General features: G+C 39.9%; 2 protein-coding genes and 1 pseudogene across 3 annotated transcripts; 1 reads left to right on the forward strand and 2 right to left on the reverse strand.

The window, feature by feature from the left end:
- Positions 1 to 346: 346 nt before the first annotated feature.
- LOC311037803 (torsin-1B-like) lies at positions 347 to 5,567 on the reverse strand (the record flags this gene model as incomplete). The annotated part of the gene is made up of 5 exons (XM_084047093.1): positions 347 to 1,420; positions 1,659 to 1,768; positions 2,214 to 2,389; positions 2,538 to 2,797; positions 5,495 to 5,567. 5 exons carry the CDS (start codon positions 5,565 to 5,567, stop codon positions 1,182 to 1,184), a joined length of 858 nt encoding a protein of 285 aa, XP_083903219.1. The 3' UTR covers positions 347 to 1,181.
- A 1,321-nt stretch (positions 5,568 to 6,888) lies between these two features.
- LOC311037804 (torsin-1A-like) lies at positions 6,889 to 9,526 on the forward strand (annotated as a pseudogene). The gene is made up of 4 exons (XR_014602940.1): positions 6,889 to 7,162; positions 7,759 to 7,861; positions 8,615 to 8,689; positions 9,206 to 9,526. The product of XR_014602940.1 is annotated as a torsin-1A-like (transcript).
- A 4,140-nt stretch (positions 9,527 to 13,666) lies between these two features.
- LOC311037715 (fructose-1,6-bisphosphatase 1-like) lies at positions 13,667 to 20,070 on the reverse strand. The gene is made up of 7 exons (XM_084046980.1): positions 19,805 to 20,070; positions 18,050 to 18,212; positions 17,252 to 17,344; positions 16,135 to 16,275; positions 15,522 to 15,659; positions 14,906 to 15,025; positions 13,667 to 14,358 (listed from the first exon to the last, which is right to left on the reverse strand). Exons 1-7 carry the CDS (start codon positions 19,975 to 19,977, stop codon positions 14,170 to 14,172), a joined length of 1,017 nt encoding a protein of 338 aa, XP_083903106.1. The 5' UTR covers positions 19,978 to 20,070; the 3' UTR covers positions 13,667 to 14,169.
- Between the last annotated feature and the right edge of the window lie 1,497 nt (positions 20,071 to 21,567).

Raw genomic sequence — 21,567 nt, forward strand, 5'->3', positions numbered from 1 at the left:
CCGATTTTTCATATTTCATCCTGATTGACTAAGATTGACTCCTACTACCTGGCCTAGCAGAGACCTGTGCTCCGAGGAGCACATTATTCTAGTTGCCTCTTCAAAACAAGATGGCACAGAGACAAGTCAACTTGTTTGGTCTCTACACAAACAACCTCTGATTTCCTATCTTAATACATCTGGTCAAAATTCATGTCAGATCCTGTGTCTAGGTGAGACATGACCTTTGACACGGTCTAAATGTCTCTAATAGAAGAGCAGGGAGACAAAATGTAACCGCCCCCATTGTATAGGTTATATTGTATTAACATACTCTACCATATAGATTGGACAAAATTACATTTTATTCATTAAAAAAAAAGTTACATAGTGCCTCTTTAAGTAGATCTCATGTCATTTTTTTTTTACAGTGCATACAAAAATACTCAAAGTACAAGTAAAAGTAGAAGTACATTTCTTCATTCAATTCATTTTTGTATCGATGAAGTGCTGTAATGTTTTCACAATGAATTTATAGGACCTATACTCTTGTTTCAGAGAAGTAACTCTCTGAAACCATCTGCACTGCATGCACTGATGTAGTTGCTTGTAGAACCACTACGTTATACAAAGCCTGCAGAAACACCTATACAAACGAAAATAGAAATGACTGAGGAACCAGAACTAAATACTTTTACTCCTATACACCCATACAAGATTTAACAAAGAGGCGAGCGGAGGGGGAAGCCAGAAACACGGCTAGGGTGAGAGCAGAAGTCTGGCCGATTACATTTTAGGGGAGAAAAAAGAAACAGCCAACCTAAAAGTACTCAGTACTTTACAGCCTTCCTACTGTAGAAATGTACTCGAGTAAAAGTAAAATATTTGTCTTGGAAATGTACTCAAGTAAGAGTAATATGTGTCAAAAAATATCTAACACGCAAGTAAAGTACAGATACTCAGAATCTGTACTTAAGTACAGTACTCAAGTACATTTACTCCGTTATAGTCCACCACTGCTCAACAGGCAGTCTGTGTGCAAAGTTTCACACCGATCGGTCCAGCAGTGCCCGAGATTAGATGTTTACGGATGGAAGGACGGATGGACGGACGGACGGACGGACAGATGGACGAAAACATAATCCCTTGACTTCCGTCCTTAGCGGGATAATACGGTAGTAGCGTCCAACAGATGCCGAACGTTACAGATGATAGTCTAGCTTGCCCTGTACAGTCTTGCAACCTTTGACAGAGAAGGCTCTCTCTGACATAGGAAAGTAGATGAGCTCTTTGGCCACCTTTTCAGCCACATCTTGGTCTGGTGGAAGGCCCCTGTCAGCCATCTCAGCCTTAGCACACAGGACAACATGTTTGTATTCCAAAGAGAGAAATGGTACGAAGAAGTCCACCAGGTTCTTGTCTATCAAGCTGGTATACCCACCTACACCATGAGGTTGAAAAAAATACATTTTGGGGGGCAGTCAGTATTTGTTTTTATTTAACCCCTACATACAGTACTTCATGGACCAGTATTTTCTGCAAATGTTTGTATATTTGACATGCCCAGAATAGGGACGCTAAGTTTCATGTCTTAATCAAATCAAATTGTAATAACAATGTCAGTCCTTTTATACATTATAGGCATTTCAGTAAGGTATTAATGTGTGTAGTGTACTCACTAGCCAGAGAAAGAGGCATTTCCAGGTCTTTCAGTTCAATCTCCTCTCTGTCTCGTCCTGATTTCCAGAAATCCTGAGTTGTCTCTACGATGTTGTTTCCTCCAGCATTACTATTACAGAACAAAATATATAAAAAAAAAAAAAAGGAATTAAAGCTGCGTAATACTTTCCCCACTCTCTTAACCACTTAAACCCTATTTACTCCCCCCCCTCTTTTTATCACACACATACGTACAGAATAACAATGTATATAACTTAGAATTTACAAATATCCCTAGAGCATTCAATAAAACAATTAATCTCAATAAGTGAACCCCTGCAGACAGAGTGGCACATCCATACTGTAGAAATAATTATTATGAGCAAACATTTGCCCAGCACTGAGATTGTGTTGGCAGTGAGAGAATTAGCAGAATAAATTACAACATAAGTAATTCAACCAATACAGGAGTATGTCACATCAGCAATTATAACAGAGTTTGTGTTCATTCAACCCGTTGCTTCCCCAGATGAGAAATAATTGTTATTTAAGACACTAATGTGTTTTGTCTTCACCTGAGAAAGATAAATATAGCTTTTCGATAGGAGACTCCATCCAGTTTATCATTGTAATCTAAGAAGGTCGTAATGCTGTCAATCAGGCCAGGAGGCATCTTGTCCGCCTCATCAAAGATGAACATAGAGGTCGGACAGCGGGTGACACTGTTTCTGATCTGATCTCGTAACTGAGACTGGGGATAAAAAACAGAAAAATACAGAACGATAAAAAAACAATTGTATCTGTGTAGTCAGATGGACAAAACTGTTGTCCCAGCATAGTAGCTTTAAAAAAAAAAAAAAAAAAGTATTTATTGATTCTAGAGCTAGATTTTACAATACCTTGTAGGTGTGAATTAGACTGGCGTGAGGGAAATGATGTACAGCACTGGAATAATTGACAAATATGCTGCCCCTGCCCTCTTTGTAGATGTTATTAGCAATGAGTTTGCTGGCAAAGGTCTTCCCTGTACCAGCCAAACCATGGAATGAGAGGACCAGGGGCTTTTTGCGGTTGTTGTCGTTCATGAATCCAGACACAGCTTTCACAATGACGCGTGATGCTATATGCTGCCCAAACAGCTTGAGGTCAGCATCCAGACCTAATGAATGCAAAGTATAATATCAACATCATTACAAAGTATGTATCAGTTTGTGTAGTAATTAGTCTGACGGCTATGCACAATATGTTGATGGAATCGTGCACTTTACGATACAAGCATGAGATTTGGCGCGCTTTTAGAACATGTCCTAAGGATTTTTTGGGCTATAGGGCCATTGCAGATTTGTCCCATGGTAACCATGGCAGCCATTTTCCAAAATGGCCGAGGCAAGCTGTTATTACCATGTAATTCAGGTTCTAGACCACCTAGGATCTTGATTACATTGGCTAATATAGATTTTTAAGGATGATTTACAACATTCTAGCAGCTACCTAATGTATCTGGTATCCAGGGAACTAAATAATGGTAAAAACATCAAATATTACCTAAATTAGACACATAATATTGTCACGGTCCGCTGTGGACTCATTGCCCTTATATGGTCGTGGACACTTTAGGCCTGTTCTTTAGGCCTGTCACGGTCCGCTCCTCGGGCCACAGACTCTGACTTTATTATTTAGACCTTCCTGCCCTTATAAGGTCTTGGACATATTAGGCCTTTGTTCTGTTATGTATCTATAATAATAATAATAAAAAACTTTATGTCCCAAATGCCCCATACGGTGGCCAGGGTGGCCATGGCCTCATTAATAGAATTACTGTCCAACTCACTGGACAGCCTTGCCATTCAGACTTGTGTGTAATAGTCAGGACTAAAAATGAAGAAAAAAAAAACCTGGAAAACAATAAGCATTTTAGAGGAAAAGTTGTTTTTACAAGTTACATGTTTTTTTATGTGGTGAATCCATTTATGCTGTATGCCTAACTGTAAAAGTCACTGTTTAGTCATAAACACAAATAACATAACAAGCAAATTAATCGTGCCATAAAAATGGAAATGGCTATAATTTTGCTTCTAGTGAGCTTATAAAGAAGATCTAAGAGTCTAAGTACATGTTTGTAATGTCCAGAAATACATCTATTAACATGTTGCAGTCATGACACCTTTCCAAATTAGCATAATTTGCATACATTGTGTAACAATGAAGTAAAAAACAGGAAATGGCTATATTTCTTTATTTTAATCAACGTAGAAAAATCTTCTATGGTTTAAGTCTTCAAGTCCAGAAATTCATCTCTTGAAATAATAATGTCTTTGTTGGCATAACTGAATTTTGTAATATTTTTTCCCAAACCAGGAAAATCTCCATAAAATGTTATAGGGATCTGAAGTACTTCATTTATTGTTTCTGTATTATTTTTAGGTGCTGAGTCCATTTCTTACATAAATATATGTTTTATCATTTATAATAAGCTGTAACGGTTTATTATTATTATTATTATTAATAATAATAATAAAGGCTACTTAAATGCTTTTGATCCATTTATTACATAAAAAGAAATAACTAAGCAAACTTGTGCAAAAAGTGGTACTGAGCTAATTAAAACAAGTTCCCAGAAAGTTCCCAGAAAGTGATACAGTATGTGTATAGTATGGATTCAGTACACAGCTAATACAAACAAGCTACTCTATTTCCAAACAGTTTGCAAAACACAAAACTTTCCACAGGTTTTTATTCATGCAGGTATTGCTGGAGTTTGCAAGATGCTAATCACAGGTGCCTGTACCGCTGGATGCAGTCAGCCTGATGTTTTTGCAAGCTGTTCGGAAATAGTGTAGCTTGCTATATCAAAAACATTCTATACACATGCTTTAAGTGTTTTTTACTACAAATGTTTAAGAACCTGTGAATCCACAGTTTTTTTAATTAGCTCGAGTCGATACCAGCCACATGTTTGATTCGCTCTTTATGTATCTAATAAATTGATCAAAACCGTTTAAGTGGCCTTTATTATTATTATTAATATTATTATTATTATCATTATTATTATTACCCTTATTACAGCTACTACTACTAACACTACTAAACTTTTACAGCTTATTATGAAACAGAATTTTACCATTTTGTGTAGACAGAAATCTCCATATGGGTCACAGACAGTACTCTGACAATGGGTAGGCTATAACACAGGATGGGGCATGCATTTCCAACTTGCATCTCCCGAGTTAATAGGCTGGCTCAGCCTGGCTGGCTCGCTGGTGTGCTAGTGACTTAAAAGCCAGGGCTTGTTTCTAAAGTCTAGTTGCTTATTTGGGCTTGTTTCCTAATGTTGTTTAAACCAGTGGTTCTCAAACATTTTCATGTTAAGAACCCCCAAATTATATTTGTCTGCGGACCCCCATCTGAAAATATTTTTTTTTGTGCCAGGGACCCCCATTACAAGATTTGTGGTGTAAAAATGTTCCACATTTGTCAAATGTTCTTCAAGATTTCTTTTGTGAAAATAACCAGTGTAGTCATGTGCGTTCGGAAATATAACTGCGGTCACGCCAGCAGTGAGTGCACTGGCCAATTAACTAATTTCCGAACACCCAATTATCCTGTATCCTGAGTTCTTTCTTAAAAATGCTTTATGGTCTATTTTACTATTGAAGTAGCGTTGGATCAAGACTATCATAGATGTATTTTATCGAGTCTGACTTTTGCTTTCATCTATATAGATACGAAAGCAAAAGTCAGACTCGATCCAACTCCTGCATACTGACTCCTGGTGTGGTGTTGTTAGGAAAGTTTCCTTTTCTGTTGAAAGAGATCCAATCCGGCTGGCAGCATTCGTTAAAATAACAAAACGTACCGACGTACCAACCGGTGGCAAAGAGCCCAACGATGACACTGGTGGTGATGATGGGCTCAAACGCCGCGGTCATGTTGGCCAGTAAGACCAACAACACCAGTGAAGCAGCTGGCTGCTGGTGAGGCTTCATTTCACAATGATGTGTGATGCCACCAACTTATTAAAATAAACTGTTGTGCGTCGCAGAACTCAGTTAAAACCTGCAGCACTTCAATCTTTGTTTAAATAGTCAAAAACAACAGCACGAACGACGGCGATCCACCAGGAAGTTGCTTGTTGTGTGTGTGTGTGTGTGTGTGTGTGTGTGTGTGTGTGTGTGTGTGTGTGTGTGTGTGTGTGTGTGTGTGTGTGTGTGTGTGTGTGTGTGTGTGTGTGTGTGTGTGTGTGTGTGTGTGTGTGTGTGTGTGTGTGTGTGTGTGTGTGTGTGTGTGTGTGTTTTCATAGATAAACGCCCAGGGCATGTGTACTCACACATTGTGCCAAATAATAAAATTCTCTTCAACACCTGTTTGTAATGAAGCTAGCGTGACAAACTGTTCACCTGAATGAAACCACAAGTATGAAGCTAGCGTGACAAACAGGTAGAACTTGATTTCCTCTTGTCCTCAAGCAACCCTACTGAACTGTCTGTATAATAACCATATGATGTATTCAAGTAAAGTACATTTAAAAATGTTGATTTTGAATTTTAACTACGAGGACAGAAAGGTGAAACACACAGTCCTACCATTAACTATGAGGGACAGAAAGGTGAAACACAGTCCTACCATAACTATGAGGACAGAAAGGTGAAACACAGTCCTACCATAACTATGAGGACAGAAAGGTGAAACACAGTCCTACCATAACTATGAGGACAGAAAGGTGAAACACAGTCCTACCATAACTATGAGGACAGAAAGGTGAAACACAGCCCTGTGAACGACAGGGCAAATAAATTATATATATATATATATATATATATATATATATATATATATATATATATATATATATATATATATATATATATATAGTTGCCTAGTGTCTGTCTGCCTGCCTGCCTGACTGCATGCATGCAGACACATTTTTGCATGTAATCATGTTCATAATTCACACATTCATAATAGTCTTCTATTTCTCATAGGTCCTCCCCCAGAGTATACAGTAGATGGTCATTTTGTCAAATGTTGGCTGGAACGTGATATTGCTTTGTTTGAGGTCGGCATTAACGGATCGATCGGCCGTGCCGAACTTTAGATATGAGGGCAGCGTAGCAGCCCGAACCTCTTTCACAAAAGGCAAAAAAAACAGGGAAAATTCTGGAAAATTGAAGAGAAGTTTAAAGGTCAGATGTCAAGTCTGCACCACACAAACTGATACAATGTTTGTAATCATGTTGATATTGTACTTTGCATTCATTAGGTCTGGAAGCTGACCTGAAGCGCAAGCTGTTTGGGCAGCATATAGCATCACGCGTCATCTTGAAAGCTGTGTCTGGATTCATGAACGACGAAAAACGCAAGAAGCCCCTGGTCCTCTCTCTCCATGGCTGGGCTGGTACAGGGAAGACCTTTGTCAGCCAACTCATAGCTAAGAACATACAAAAAGGGCATGGACAGCAAATTTGTCAATTTTTTCAACGCTGAACATCATTTCCCACACGCCAGTCACATTGACACCTACAAGGTATTGTAACATCTAGCTCTAGAATCAATAAATCCTTTTTTAGGGCCTGAGCACTGCAAAGTAGTGCGAAGCCCTATTGAAACTGCAATGATTATTATTATTCTGTTTCTTCCCGATAATTAATCGGGAAAATGAAGGGCTTAAACATACTCAAAGAGTTACACAACTTTGCACACACATTACCAGTGGCAAAAAATTATGTAATTTAATGGTCTCATAAAGGGGCGTGGCCTAATGGCTCAATAGCGCCCCCGACAAAAGTTTGTGCTTCAAGCTTTGTCATAAAGACAAAGCTTTATGACAAAGCAGTTTGTCATAAAGACTTGTGAGTCGCGTCCCTTGATTCGGTTGAGAGTCCATGTCCTTCATTAGAGCTTCTTAGTCCCACCCCCTATTTTGATTGGTCGATATTACATAGTTTCTATTTGCCATAACTTTTGAACAGTTTGTCCTAGCCACTTGTGAGTCGCCTGATTGGACTTGGTTTAAAGTCATTTTCCTTCATTGGTGTTACATAACTCCGCCCCCTCTTCTGATTAGTCGATATTTGGTAGTTCCTATGATTTGCCGTAATTTTTGAATAATTTGTCGTACAGAGTCATAAGCCGTCTCACTGGACTCGGTTTTGTCCTTCATTAGAGTTACTTAGCTCTGCTCCCTGCTCTGATTCGTTGATATTTCTCCTCAACGTGGACAGAGGTGCGAGGGCCCGGTCATCGCTGCATGCAGCTTTTATTAACATTGCATTTCTAGTCACATATAAAGGTCTTAGTAATGCATGTCAATAACAGCCCCAAAAGTCATACTGAAGGAATAGCCTAAACATTCCCGAACATTCACACAAGATGTGACAAGAAAAAGATGTGACAAGAAAGAAGCAATCATCATACCTTCACTGTAACGGAACACTTGTTTATGTGTTTTTACCAAAGGTGACTCATTGAGGTGTTATGAAATTAGCCCGGAGGTATGAGTGCCTGTTTGTTTAGATGTATTGTGTCTGAGCATGAATTCATGTTGTTGAAGGTTGTGTATGCTCTCACGCAATGCCAGTACAATCAAAACAAATGATGATTGATTAGACGATATGGTAAGATTTACAGCTTTATCTCATCTATTCATCTATTTATTTTAGATGTTGTTGTTGCCCGTTGTGTCTCTCACACAATGCAGAGAGAGAGAGAGAGAGAGAGAAAACATGCATACGTGTGTACTGTAGTTAGCACACCGTTGTAGTTTTATTATTATTATTATTAGGGCCCGAGCACTGCACTACACTTAGACGGCCAATAGGGACAGGCTGAAATTGCTTAAGCCCCACCCCCTCTGTGTTCCTATTGGCTGGGCTTTAAAGGTTTCATGACATTCAGTTTTACCACACATTAAAAGTCTTTGTCATGGTCCTTCAAACGTGTATAAAAAGTTTTAACAAAAGTTTTAACAAACAATCAGGACGAGACAGAGAGAAGATTGAACTGAAAGACCTGGAAATGCCTCTTTCTCTGGCTTTGATCAACAACAAGCAAAGTGATTACATTACACATTAATACCTTACTGAAATGCCTATACTGTATAAAGAGAGGGACCTTGTCATTAAAATTTGATTAAGCACATGAAACCTAGCGTCCCTATTCTGGACATGTCATTGTAGGCATTCTGGAGAAAATATGCAAACATTTGCAGAAAATGTTTGTATTGAGGGGGGACACTGGTCCCTAAAGTATATAGGGGTTAGCCTATATAAAAACAAATACCCCCCCGCTCCCCCTCTTTTTGGGCGGTGCAACAGCCCCTATATGTGAGGTTTGGACATCGACCCAATTGCACCCCCCCCCCCAACCCTGCACCGTGATTGGCCACCATGACTCTATTCAGGACTGTGATTGTCTAGAAACACATGACACATGTGCATAGCCCTATAAATAGGACTGTGCACTTAAATAAAACACATTTTTGTTTTTTTAAGTGAATCACTTCCATCACTGTGATGACCACACCGCCCACTTCACACTGGGTGTGATTTTTTCCAACCTCATGGTGTAGGTGGGCATAGCAGCTTGATAGACAAGAACCTGGTGGACTTCTTCGTACCCTTTCTCCCACTGGAAAAGAATCATGTTGTCATGTGTACTAAGGCTGAGATGGTTGCCCAGGACCTGATACCAGACAAATACGTGGCCGACAAGTTGACCAAAGACCTTGGCTATTTCCCAAAGACAGAGAGAGTCTTCTCTGTCAAAGGATGCAAGACTGTGCAGAGCAAGCTAGACTATTATCTGTAACGTTCGACATCTGTTGGATAAATATTAACAGGATTCTTCGGGCACAACACCAGAGGGAGATCCACTGATCTCATTCCCCCCAGATTCGGTACAAACATGGGGATCCATAAAATATTAAATAAAAGGTATTGTGAGCTTGTAGATCGACTATTTTTTTTATTTGCAGCTGGGGACCCTCCTGGAACGACATCAAGGATCACATCAAAATCAGTTTTAACCTTTTTTTTTGCTTCAGCTATCTAAAAATAGCCGTTTTTAATTGTCTTTGAAAGATGTTAAAGAATCTTGAACACAAGAAGATTTGAACACAAATCTTCACTTATGGGGATCCCTGGCACAAAATGGGTTTTTGACATGAACATGAACAAAAAAAAGAGGAAAAAAAGAATAGCGGCTCTAGTCTGAAAGCATACGTAGATATTATTTGCCTAACTAGTTCCTAACTTAATATTGGGGGCTGAAGTCTGGAGGCATAAATATGTTATTTGCCTAATTAGATCCTAACTTCATATTTTACTCTGTTATACTTTTGCACATAATTCAGTCAGACAATCAATTAGGCGGCATACTATTGATGTGGTAATGTTTCAGTTAGCACTTGAGGTCATAATCTGAGGCTTCAGCTTCCAGGCTAAACACCTTCCAACGGTTCGATTTGCATTCATATACATTGTTAACATAATTTCCAACCATGTTTCAAAGCACATGTATTCAATTGTTTAGTCAAGAAAATGTGTCAATTTTCCAATTTCTATTAAACTTTTTCTGCCTCGCGGTGATAAAGCATTAAGGCAAAGCACATATTCTTTTATTCTCCCCTAGCCCTAAAAGTTGCTAATATAATATGTATGAATTTCTGAGAGGTGTAGAGTGTTCAAGAACACTAAGGGCCAAGTGTTCGCTGGTGCCCACTGTTCTCACCAAGCGGGCCGAGAATTCGGAGTAAATGGGCAGAGTATTGATATTGGTACTGAGGGTTCCGGTTACCACACAATGCGATGCGAGAGTATGGTCTAGCTAGCCAACATCGACACTGGACTCCTGAATCACTACCTTCCACTATGCCTTCTAGCATCAGTCTCTTGTCTTGAGCTCTGCAGTGTTGTTATATTAGCTCCGCTGTCGTGCAGCAGTATGTGTCTACGTAGGTGGTGCGCCTCTTTCCCCTCCTGGCTTTGCCCTGGGTTGGCTCCCACAGTGTCAGTTTGCTTGCCACCAGTTTCGGGTGCCTGACGCCTGGGGGGCGGCCGCAGGCTCGCTTGGGGTCTCAAACCTCAAACCTCTTTAAGTATTAATAACCAAAGAGACCAGGTAGGCCTATGTAGTTGTGGCACATTCATGTATTCTGTTGTGGGATCCGGTTGTGGACTGAACTGAGGGAGTCTCTTGGGTCGAGATGTGCAATGCAAATTATGCTTTACTACCACTAGAATAACAGCACTCAAGGAACTGTCCTTTAAGGCGCTTAAAATAACTTATATAATAAGTTGGCGTGAATAACGCGTTTCGGTGTCAAGCCTTCATCAGCGTTGTGTATCAATGCAAATGATGACCTTATTCTTTATTTTATTATTTATGCAGGCCTATGTGTATGTATATGGGTATATGTGTATGTATGTAGGCCATGTATTTGTATAAAGTAGGCTATGTATCGCCGTGTGCAGGTGTGTGTATATGGTGATGGAGCTGATAAGGGAGCTGATAAGGGTCATACATCCTGCTCTATGTTAATTAAAACTATTTGTAGTTAAACAGCTGAAAACCCAGTGTAAAAAGGATGAGACCAAATCAAATACAGACACAGGCTAGTTGACATTGTATTAAGAGGGAGAATCAATACACAATGCACCGTACAGCAAAATATCTCTCTGACTAAACAGTCAATGATCACAATAGTTATACACAAATGAAGTTATCAACTCTGACGATGACAGCTGGCCATGAGGAGCCTGCTCGTAGGTTGAGAGAGAAGATGGCAAGCTAATGGTGTGACAGTTTATCTTGGACAAACAGCGTCCAAATGTCTCAAACAACACGTTGACCGTTGCTCTGACCGGCGTCGCTGGAGGTGTTGTGGCTTTGTCATAGTTGGTCAAGTTAAATCCACGGAGCTGTTATTGTATTCCTCCAGAGATAATCAGTGACCTCGGAGGGCCTGTGCTCTGTACAGCTCAAAACACATGCAGTCTCTAGAGGAAAGGAGAGAACTAATACTAGGATTAGTTCCGTACAACCTTGAACTTAATAAAATCATAGGATTGGTAGGCAAACTTGAGTTATGCCAAGATGGCACCCTAAAATAGGATATGATGGCAGATTTAGACATTTTATATGAACTTGACCTTTAGGCAGGCCAGAAATGACACTAGACAAATAAGTATTACAAAAACACATCCATCACATATAGCTATGTATGTGTTTTTTGTTATTGTTTGTCTTGTGGGATATTTGTATTGATTTTCTGTCTTTCGTAGTTTTACTGTATGTCTTAAAAAAAGAAAAAGCGAAATAAAATTATGAATCAATACAAAATATATTTATTTTAAAAGCCTGTTACTGCTCCCCAGTGGCCGTGCTGCTCCTTACACCCAACTGCACCCAGGTTTGATTCAATATTCAATTGTTACACCTATTCTATACTACTACAACCCTGTATTCTGTCACTATAAATGAAAATCAATAAACATGTTTGTTATTAACAAGAGAGAGAGAGAGAGAGAGAGAGAGAGAGAGAGAGAGAGAGAGAGAGAGAGAGAGAGAGAGAGAGAGAGAGAGAGAGAGAGAGAGAGAGAGAGAGAGAGAGAGAGAGAGAGAGAGAGAGAGAGAGAGAGACGTTTAAAATGAAAAAGAAAAAAAAACAGTTGAAATGTTGGACTCTATGGCGCTATAGCGGCCATCAGTCAGTCAGTAGTGTTAAGCAATCTGCCCATTAGTTCATATACCTTGTGTGCAAAGTTAACATTTCTGCTTGAGGGCTCACCCAAATCGGTGGGTGTTAATCTTTCAGGGATCATGAATGCTCTGAGCTAGTTTCATGGTAATCCAGCCAGTAGTTTGCAAATATCAGTGTTGGACCATCGACTAATTATTGACATCCTTACACAAGAGATGCGTAAGCTCTATGACAAAGGCAAATCAAAGTGTATGTCAGGCAGGTAGGTAGGTAGGTAGGTAGGTAGGTAGCCCTTGCTCTTCATTAAACAGTTCAACTGGGATACATTTCATTAACCTAATTCTGCTTTGCCATAGCTGATTTAACCAAAAAGTGTATTGATTTCACAGAGCAGATGATGGCAGTGGCAGTGTTCAATGAGCAACAGATGGATATTTCATAAAACATTATTAAATATAAAAAAGGTAGACATGATGCACTGGACTGGCTCCTTGTACTGCAGGTACAGCTATTATTGTTTCCAATACATTTTTGACAAAATATTCAACTTTATTTCTTACTTCATGTGCCTTTTTTTTAATAAAGATTTTAACCAGTTTATATATGTTCTCATTCAGATAGGTACAGTATTTCATCCCATACTTGGAGTAAGGTTTTGTGTAATGGCCAGTTGGCCACTAAAGTGTGATCACCATTGAGAGAGACCTTTTCTGTCACTTTGTATGTGACAAAACAGTTAATTTCAAAGAGCAGTTTTGACACTAGGTGGCAGTGTGAGGCTGTGGTTTACACCAGGAACTGTAGTCAGAAGCATAGCTGTTTTCACCTTGTAACTGCGAGGTATTCAGTGAAGATAAGCCGTGTCTCCCTGTCTCACCTTTTGTTCCTGTATTTCAGGATATGGGTGCTGCAGCCTGGTAAGTGTAACATGCAGTTTATGCTTCCGTTCTTTCCGGTAGCTGCAAACATGGGCCCATACTAGATTTAGACTATTAGAGAATGTATTTAAAGGCAGGGTGGTCTGTTATACAGGGTTTATGTTTTGTTACCATCTCCAGATCTACTTAGTGTCACATGACAAGCATGAATGAATGAATCCATAGTCTTTAGCAACCCCTGTTTCACTTCACTACCAAAACACATCTTATATTAAAATGGTCACGTGGCTGGACATCACAGCAAAGCGAAGAATGCCACAAAACATAACATCCGGATATGATTGGCCAAGCTTCGCATGGCATATAGCTCTGATCAGCACAACCAGATTCTCAAAATAACCACTAATGTCCCTCACACCACACACACAAATATAAAGGATGCCGTTTTTTTGTTTTAATTTATTTAAAAATCATAGTCAATCTCCACTAGTAAGACACACAGCAACAGCCACCTAGCATTGACACAGTGTGAGGCTGAACATGATCTATTGCCTGATTTATACTTAGTTGTGTATCGTGTCTTGCACCAAAACTAGCCGATATACATGTACAAGCTCACAAGCTATTTTCTGTGTGAGACACCGGCACACAACTAGTATAAATCAGGCTTTCAGACCCATTATTTCATTCCAGTTTGCTGTTCTTGATCAGTGCAGTTATGAAGATGAGAGAGTGTCCGAGCGACCCTGTCCAGTACTCAGCCTGTCCACGACGTGCGTTTACATCAACCACTAAGTTGTTCGTTGACCCGTTCAGATAGCACCAACTGAAACCACCAACTGATCATTTTTCAAACATGAAAATTGAATCATTATCTCAGTCATGTGTTGTGTTTTTTTAAGATGCCTATACTGAACAGCGCTGTGGCGACTGCTACCAACGGAGGTGAACGCTTCAGGGGTTGTGTTTCTTGAAGATGCTGATGTACTCCTTGACGTCGTCCGGGGAACCCATAACCACGGGGACGCGCTGGTGAATGCCGGTGGGCTGTATATCCAGAACATTCATGGCTCCCGTCGTGGCCATGCCTCCGGCCTGCTCGATGATGTAGGACATGGGGTTGCACTCGTACAGCAGCCTTAGCTGGACCGCACAAAGAAGAAAGCAAAGCAGAGAGGAAACAGTCAACACGTGCTAAATGCTAGAATAGCTGCAAAGTGGATACTAGACACAGATTGTTGCTATTCATTTGTTTTAAATCATCGCCGTCAGGTGGAAACCTTGTCATGTGTCGTGTCTTACTTTAATTTGTCCAGGAAATGAAAAAAAAAAACATGTGTTCCAATGGATCCAATGTACCGGTAGTTGTTACTTAGCCACAAGCTGTTGTTGATTTCTTTCATTAGTATTTATAAAACCCAAAGACAGATATAACCACTTTAATCCTTGCAGTCCTGTTTTGGGTACGTCATTAAAAGGTGAACATTTTCAAAAGTAAAAAATAGACGATCCTCAAGCTCACAACGTGCCACATTGCAAGCTTGTAGATTTTTTGCTACTTTTGTGCGTTGCTGTCATACGACAAAGTCGAAAATAGGGTGTTAATTTATGAAAACAAAAACATAAAAAGATGAGATATACTGTAAGGTTTCTGCCCGACAGCGATGATATGCAGGTTGTTGCACTTCACCTTGCCCTTAGGACTCTTGACGTTGGCGGGATATAAGAAGATTCCTCCATACACTAAAGTACGGTGAACATCAGCCACCATGGAACCAATATACCTGCCACCATATGGAGCGCTGCCATCCTGCAAAGAACACACACCAATGTCAAGCGAACTTTATAAGCCACTGTGACCAATTCATAATATTCACACAATATGAACTCTAACAAAAAGCCTGAGTGGTAATTGAACTGAGAGTTAAAACATGTACCCTTTATGGGCCTGTGAGGGTCAATTTCTTATGTACTTGTTCAGCCGTGCCCAAAGCTTGAATTGAATATGGATGAACCATTTATGTTATAAATATAATAAAAACTTGAGTTTAGCTCTCACATACCATGAGTTCTTGTAATATGAGTTCAGTAAATCAAGTCTAATGTGCTAGTTTCAGCGAAAAGATTTGGTATACGGGGGAAAAAGGAGCCGACCAAGTACAGAGCCCTGGGGGACCTCGGTCAACTAAGTAAATGGGAGTAGGCTATACAATAGCCTACTCCCATTGAATATTGCCTTCTATATACAGAAGGGTGCAATATTTAATTTAAGTTCCAGATTTAAATTCTATTATGCATAAAGTCACCTCTGGGAATTTCTTCTTCTGCAGGTATTCCGTTACATCTGGATAGAAGTGCTGTGCATATCCTTCATTCAGACTGTAGATCTTCCCCTTCTGCTTTATCTTAACATCTCGATCCACCAGGATGAACTCACCAATGGCCTGGAGAACACACATGAGAAACCTGTCGGTCACCACAAAGACAACTAATAGAGGATATACAGTAGATTAGCAAAACAAATTCAAAACATTTAATTTAGATTACAATAAGTTAGGCAATCATAGTTGCTTATACAGAAGCCGTAGCTTGCAATTGGTTCATGTTAGTAGGCTGTGTTATGGTTAAGATTAGGCATGGGACTGGTGTGGCTTAAGTAATGTTGACGTTGGTTCAGCTAAGACACTGTTAGTGTAATGACTTAAATTCATATAGCGCCTTTCAAGAAACTCAGTATGGTTTAATTCACCAAATGGGTTTGGTGAATTTAAAGGTAAGGATCTGCAGAAGACATTCACCATTTGATAGTGAGAGCATTTTGTGTTTCTCCAGAGCGCCCAACGGCTTAACAGCCTTTCCTTTACTAATGCCGTTCTATGGCTCAATACCAGCTACTATTAACATAATGCTTTGACTCACTGGATCCAGCATGAAGCAGTTGACTCCTTGGCCAGTGGAGATCACCATCATGGTAGCGCTGCCGTACAAGGCGTAGCCGGCGGCCACGAGGTTCCTGCCAGACTGAAGAGCGTCCTTCTCACACGGTTCGTCATCTGATGTCTGTGGAGAAACACAGAGGAAAACTGATCTATTCCTCACTTTAGCCAACCTTCCATATTTAACTCATTTTAACTGATACTATACTGATTTGAAACATTTATGAGTGAGCAAACACATTTCCTAATAATGACGACACTTTCCCTTCTTGAGATTCTAACTCCCTTTTCTTTCTTGACCTCAGACTTCCCAGTAACTGACTTCATTGACCCGTCATCTTAGGTCACCAGGTCATTTAGTGCACTGCTTATCAAGTAGTGGTCCATGGACCACTAATGGTCCATGGCATGATTTACAGGTGGTCCATGTCTGTCTTTTCTTGGCTATAGTGGTGGTGGTCAGGGACAGAGTCTCATGTCATTTTCTGGCTCCAACCTTGCCCTGTACATACTGTAATACTGTTATATAATACTAGCATTCTTCAGGTATGCCAGTGTGGCAATACCACTCTCACTGAGATAGCCTACATCGTTACAAAAGGTAAATTACATTTTGCTTTTACTGTCTGAAAACTCATTCAGAACTGCACAAGGGGCTGTGTTTCATACATGTCTCTTGAAAGAGTCTGTGGACAATGAGCTGATCCTCTTCTGTATAGTAAAGCTTGAGGTACTTTTGGAATTGAAACACAAGCCTCCTCCAATGACCACTGATAATGTTTTTAATTCCACTGTCCTCATATCACACAAATACCAAATTACTAAGTTTCTCCAAAATAAAACAACATACAATGATGAACAAAAACAAAATCTTCAGTTTATACATTACTGAATGGACGACCAGGGACCACATGAAATACCTTCACGGACCACCAGTGGTCCACGGACCACCAGTTGAAAACCTCTTATTTAAACTTGCGGTCACGTTCAGTCAAATTTACACAGATTATTTGTAAAACATGGTGAACAATAGCTGACTAAATCTTTAAAGTTTTGTTTCATGCAATAACACAAACTTTCAACTACTGTGGCTTACAAACCTTTTTGTAGATTGCGAAGATTGTTCCAATTGATACAAGACAGTCAATGTTTGATGAGCCATCCAGGGGATCGAAACACACAATGTATTTGCCCTGGAAGTTAAGAGAAAGAATAACACTGTGTCACTGTGTTGAGGAAGTACAGTAGCAACATGATACTGAACCACATGAGGGCTCTCACGCTCACACACACACACACACACACACACACACACACACACACACACAGTGTTACTGTGTTACTATACTTGTGAGGATATCAATCAATAACCTGATGAAGGCCAACTGTGGCCAAAACGTTGTACCATGTCATTTTTTTCTGTGTTTTAAAGTAAGCTAAATACTTAGTAGCAGTCGTGTTCTGCTGACTTTTATTCTTTTGAACTGTCACTTTGTGTCCAGCACCAGCAACAAAGTGGATGTGCGCGACCCACTGTTTTGAACTAGATAACTCCTGAATCAATACCCCAAAAGCCGAAAATAGCTGATGTACAAGCTCACAACTTGTTGTGAGTGGTGTCAAGCTATATGCAGTGCTTGACACCGGTACGCAACTTAAGTATGAATCAGAAGGACCACGAAATGTGTCCTCATAATGTCTACTTCTCAAATTCTACAATACTTGTGGGGACATTTGGCCCTCACAAGTCAGTAGTAGTGATAGTAGTAGTGATGTAGTAGTAATATTAGCATATTCGCACGCACGCAGACACACGCACACGTTGCACATAATCCGAAAGGGCAGCGGTAACAATTTCTTTCCTTGTGTGCACATCATGGGTTGGTTAGCAGACATACCCGTTTATCTGGTTCCACAATAATGGCGTTCTCGTCCTCCTCTGACACCAGCACACAGGAGGTGAAGGAGGACTTGATCATGTTGATGACCAGGTCATTGGACAGCACGTCCAGCTTCTTCACCTGGTCACCTGTCACGTTGGTGCTGCCTGCAATGCCATATCTGACCACCACAGAGGAGAGGACAAATTAGAGTTCAGGATTAGGAAACAATGTTTGGTTCTCAAATATTTTCATGTTAAAGCAGTGGTTCTCAAACTTTTTCGTGCCAAGGACCCCCAAATTTGATATATAGATTTGGCAGTGGAATTCCATTTGAAAAGGTTTCGTGCCACAGACTCCCAGAAGAGAAGATTTGTGTGTAAAAAAAAAATATATATATACATATATATTAAAAAAGTTCGATATTTTTTTCAAAAAATCTCAAAAATAGTAGCTCTTTTTGAATAGCCAACATATAAATGATAAAGTGGTTATAATGATTGTGATGCTGTATTAACACATTTTACTGAGGACCCCCTGGAACCACCCCAAGGAACCACCCCCATAAAAGATTTTTGTTCTAAAAAATGTTTCAAAATATATTTAAAAAAATCTTTCTAGACTGTTGGAAAATAAAAATAGCCGATCTGTGAGCTTGCATATCAGCTATTTCAAATAACCAATGTATAAAGTGGTTAAACTGATTTTGATGCTATATTATTAGGCTATTACATTTGGCTGGGGACCCTCTGAAACCCCATCAAGGACCCCTGGGGGTCCCCGGACCCCACTTTGAGACCCACTGTTTTAGACACTGTCCTTTTACATGATACAGGTCCTTAAATTCAATGACATTTGCTTTTAAATGCATGTGTAATACATGTGTGCATATTCCATAGTGAGTGAAGAGTGGGGGGCGTGTCCTGAGTGGAAACAGTGTAACAGTATGTTCTGTTTCCTGGATGATTACAGTCTGAACACATGTACACATAGTTCACCTTTGGACAATCCTCAGAGTTAAAACTCTACTATAATATTTCACAAGCTTATAGTCAACTACAGAAGCAAGAATTTAACTAGCAGCCGCGCAAAACAGAAACTGAACTGAGACTTACAACAAACAAAACAAACACGTTTTCCTCTTAAATCATTCATCCATTCACTCACTGACTGACATTCTGCTATCAAAGGTGTTTAATGCTTGATGTCGCCCATACACTTTGTCGCACGACAGTGTCGTTTGCCGAAAAGAACAGATCTTCAAGTTCCTACAACTTCTGTTGTGTTGTTCTCTTATCTGCAATTGACACGTGTATATATAGCGTAGCCCGACAAAAGTATAAAAGTTGAGCCTTTCAGTTGACACAATGCATGCTACAGCTATATGACCATTTAAATACCGAAACCAACATAGTACAAGTCAGAACTAAAAGTAAACACAACTTTCATTTCCCATCATATCCTCCTCACGGTAGTAGTAAAGCCGGGTTTTATACGTCGTCGTACGACGGTGTATATAGTGCACACGAAACTATCCCCGATCTACAAGATCAGAACGCGTCGCTGTTGAGCAGAACGACAAGCTTGTACATCTGCTCACTTCAAACTATGCTTCTGCTACATTCATACTCTACTACTTAACCTTGGATCAAGACTATCATAGATGCATTTTTGATCGATTTTGATAATATGCAAATATCAAAATCGATCAAATGCATATATGATGATAGTCTTGATCCAAGGCTAATAATATGAATTACTCTTCCTACTCACAGGTTGGCGATGCCAGCCTTCCTGACGGCGCTGGAGATGGCTTTGACAGCCGTGCAGATGGAGTTGAGCAGGGTGGTCAGCTCTCCCGTGGCCCCCGGTGCCTTCCTGCCCTCCTCCAGCACGAACCTGGTGAGAGTCACCACGTTGGTGTCAAAAACACCCTGATCGGTCATGATGATGATGATGTCTGTGTGTGTGCCTGTGTGTGTGTGGAGTGCAACTTGAGCCTGTTTCTGCTTTAAGTGAAACAGGGAAGGCTAGGTTCCAAACTTTAAAAAGAGGACTCACTACTGGGTAGAGAGATCTATGGGTGGAGATAGAGAGAGAGAGATGCGGACATGGGTGTGATGCTCTCTCCACCAATCACAGCTCTCTCTCCCCCTCAGGGTTAGGGAATAGATTGATCCCAGCTTGGCTGTTAAAGCAGGGTTGAGACCAAAGTTCAATGATAAGGAACTTTGTTTTACTCAGCACTAGATTATTAAGTATGGCTTTGTTGTTATGGTCCACTTCAAACCCAAATGCTCACCACCTTTTTGTTTTATGTGACTTGAAGTGTTTGTTGATTTCGATTTGTGCTTTTGTTAGATTGATTTGAATGTTGCATGGAGGAGAACTATGAAAATAATTTGGAATGAACTAAATTACTATTAGTCAGAATGTAGCCTAAACATGACTGCAAACAGGATTCAGTCATGGTACGTCTTGGAAAGATTGCCTGCTCATAATAGATTTGTATTCCAGTGAACATGACACTACATCACCTTGTTTCTTTTGCAGTATTTTACTAAAAGGTGGATGGGAAATGGTTTGCCATTACCAAACTTCGAGGTCTCAGCATGCCTTGCTACTAGGAAATTGCATGAATGCTAATTTCTTTGTTCTCTCTTCACTGGTTTGGTAAGATTCCTCATATCTAAGTAACATTTTCCATGACACTGAATATACCTTTTTCACAGCAGCCACTTTGATAAAATATTAAGATAAACACAGGTGTTACCAATGATTCTAAATAACCACTTTCAACCGGGTGTCCCTATTTTGGGTATGTCATTTATAGGCAAGAACATTTAAAACATTTTTTACAAAAAGTTGCTGACCTACAAGCTTTTTTTTTTTTTTTTATGTTTTGGAAAAGGGGCCGCTTAACCTATTGCAACCGGGAAAGCACCTGCGTCATTTTAGATTTTATACGTTGGCTATTCAAAAATAGCGGATATACATGCTCACAGCGCGTCACTTCATGCCGCGCTGCGAGCTTGTACATCTGCTATTTTTTTACATTTTAGAAAAATCTTGAAAGTGTGAGAACTACTTACTAAGAAGGCATTAAGTAGAAGCGGCCTCAGGTCTTAAGTGGTTAAGATTGCATTCCATTTTGGTCAAGCAGATAGTCAAGGTGCTGGTTTTGGCTTTGCAACAAATGTAATGGGACCTTAATTAGTGGTAAGTAACACCTGTTTACCCTGTCAGTGTGGCTGCTGTAAAAAGGTCTGGGGATGTGTTCATGGCAACCTTTATGGATAGCCATGGATGGTTGAAAGTATCATTGTCTTGTTTCATATCTAACCACACATTGTTTGTTTAAGATAATTGAGATGCAACAAACACTTTAAGCCCAGTCACAGATTTCACAGATTTTATTGAAGGGATAGCCCCTTGAGATGCAGTATCTTATATCCGAGGGGGTCCCATCAAAACATGAATAACAGACATAGATACATACAATACAAGTATACATTCACACACAGAAATCTTGCTCA

This window comes from Gymnoscopelus microlampas, assembly GCF_963454915.1.
Source record: "Gymnoscopelus microlampas genome assembly, chromosome: 21".
NCBI lineage: Eukaryota > Metazoa > Chordata > Actinopteri > Myctophiformes > Myctophidae > Gymnoscopelus > Gymnoscopelus microlampas.

What these genes read in the sequence shown, in the direction of transcription:
- LOC311037715 (XM_084046980.1), bottom strand. Translation starts at nt 19,977, where the DNA reads ATGACCGATCAGGGTGTTTTTGACACCAACGTGGTGACTCTCACCAGG. An exon ending in TTGTGGAACCAGATAAACGG is followed by an intron (nt 17,345 to 18,049) that starts GTATGTCTGCTA and finishes CTTAACTTCCAG; the next exon opens with GGCAAATACATTGTGTGTTT. An exon ending in TCTTCGCAATCTACAAAAAG is followed by an intron (nt 16,276 to 17,251) that starts GTTTGTAAGCCA and finishes GTTTCTCCACAG; the next exon opens with ACATCAGATGACGAACCGTG.